Here is a 1,555-nt window from a genome sequence, read left to right as displayed (position 1 = left end):
CAATTTTCTTTGATAATTTATTAATTCAACCAAAATAATTAAAAGGGGGAAAAAGGGAAATAAATAAATAAATAAATGTATATTTTCAAAATATAATTCAATTTTTTTAAATTTTGAAAAGGCAAGAAAAATTAAGCTAATTATAAAAATATAAAAAGAAAATAAAACTCTCAAATAATAATAATAATTGTAAAATTTCTTTTTCCTAATTCTATCGATAATCTCAGTAAGCAGNGAAGAAGAAGAAAATTACTAACGAATTATCCCGGAATCTGAATCCAAGCATTCCAAATTATCAATTTCCCTTCTGTTATAACTTCACATAAGCTGCAAGAATTCCAGAAAACAAATTTCGGTTTTGAACTTTCAAAATTCCAAATCGAATCAGCCAAATCGAAATCGAAATCGAAAAATTCATCAGCACGAATTCAACTCAGATCAGATAATTTCACAATTCAATTGCAGATTTCCACATTCCTTCAACATCGATTTCAACAACTAAGAGGAGGAAGATCAGAGGATTTACCAGAAGCCGCGCCTGAATTCTTGAAAAATCTACTCCCAAAGAAGAAGAATCCGAGGCAATGACCACCGATTGCTACCAAAAACACTCCAACATTGAACGACATAACCGCAAGCATCACTAAATACGCCAATCCAACCCTAACCGTATGCATCAGAGTCCGGATCAATCCAGCCGCTACGGAGCTAGAATCTTCCTTAATCAATCGGCTATGCGAAAGCCACTCGACGACAAAAGCAAGCACGAAAATGAAGATCAAGGCCAAGGCGTACATACCGGAGCGGTCTCCAGGCCAGTTACGGAACAGAATCTCAGCGTTGGTTCCCCAAAAGAAGGTCATGTGCATCATCCGGTGATGCATCGTCATCCCCGACGACGCGGCGGAAGAGGCCGGCGGCGGCTCCATACCTTGCATATGGTGGTGGTGAGTCTCGTCGGTAGCGTCCATGGCGACTCCGGTGACTGAAAATCGTGTGTGGTACCAACGAGTCCGCTTGGTTTCAGATAACTGATAAGAGCGCAGTCTCTTTCAGGATTTAATCAAAACCCATTCGCACACTCGTTGCGACTTGTATGAGCAGAAGCCCTCATTCAGTGTACTGGCGGTCTATCAGTAACCATATGTACCTATTGGTATTTATTTATGTATTTTTTTTAAATCATTATTTTATATAAATAATGTATTAAATCTTTTAAATTTGAAAACATTTTTACTTTTTAAATAATTATGTTTTTCATTCAAATTTTTGTTTTTAAATCAAATCTCAATGAGATAATTTAGAAAAACGTTTGGTTCTTTCTTAAATTAGTATTTATATAGATAAGGTTTGATGTCTTATCTTAGTATCACTAATAACTCATTTTATAATTGTTATAAATGATTTGATCTAAATCCTTCGTGTCAAAACATGTGAGTAAGGATATCTTTTTATATTATGAATTTGTATAAGATTTACCTGCAAAATATTTAATTAATATTTTTACAAAATAATCTTATGCGACTCGATTTTAATCTTGAGTGAATTATGAACT

The 1,555-nt window shown here is 34.3% G+C and overlaps 1 protein-coding gene across 1 annotated transcript; it reads right to left on the bottom strand.

Annotated features, from left to right (window-relative positions):
* Positions 1-273: 273 nt before the first annotated feature.
* LOC111787657 (copper transporter 1-like) lies at positions 274-1,130 on the bottom strand. Its single transcript, XM_023667675.1, has 2 exons — positions 527-1,130; positions 274-327 (listed from the first exon to the last, which is right to left on the bottom strand). Exons 1-2 carry the CDS (start codon positions 969-971, stop codon positions 311-313), a joined length of 462 nt encoding a protein of 153 aa, XP_023523443.1. The 5' UTR covers positions 972-1,130; the 3' UTR covers positions 274-310.
* Between the last annotated feature and the right edge of the window lie 425 nt (positions 1,131-1,555).

The sequence above is a fragment of the Cucurbita pepo genome, chromosome LG02, assembly GCF_002806865.2.
Source record: "Cucurbita pepo subsp. pepo cultivar mu-cu-16 chromosome LG02, ASM280686v2, whole genome shotgun sequence".
NCBI lineage: Eukaryota > Viridiplantae > Streptophyta > Magnoliopsida > Cucurbitales > Cucurbitaceae > Cucurbita > Cucurbita pepo.
This window is presented reverse-complemented; position numbering and strand designations above follow the sequence as displayed.

Excerpts from the sequence above, each read along its gene's own strand:
- LOC111787657 (XM_023667675.1), bottom strand. The coding sequence starts at position 971 with ATGGACGCTACCGACGAGACTCACCACCACCATATGCAAGGTATGGAG.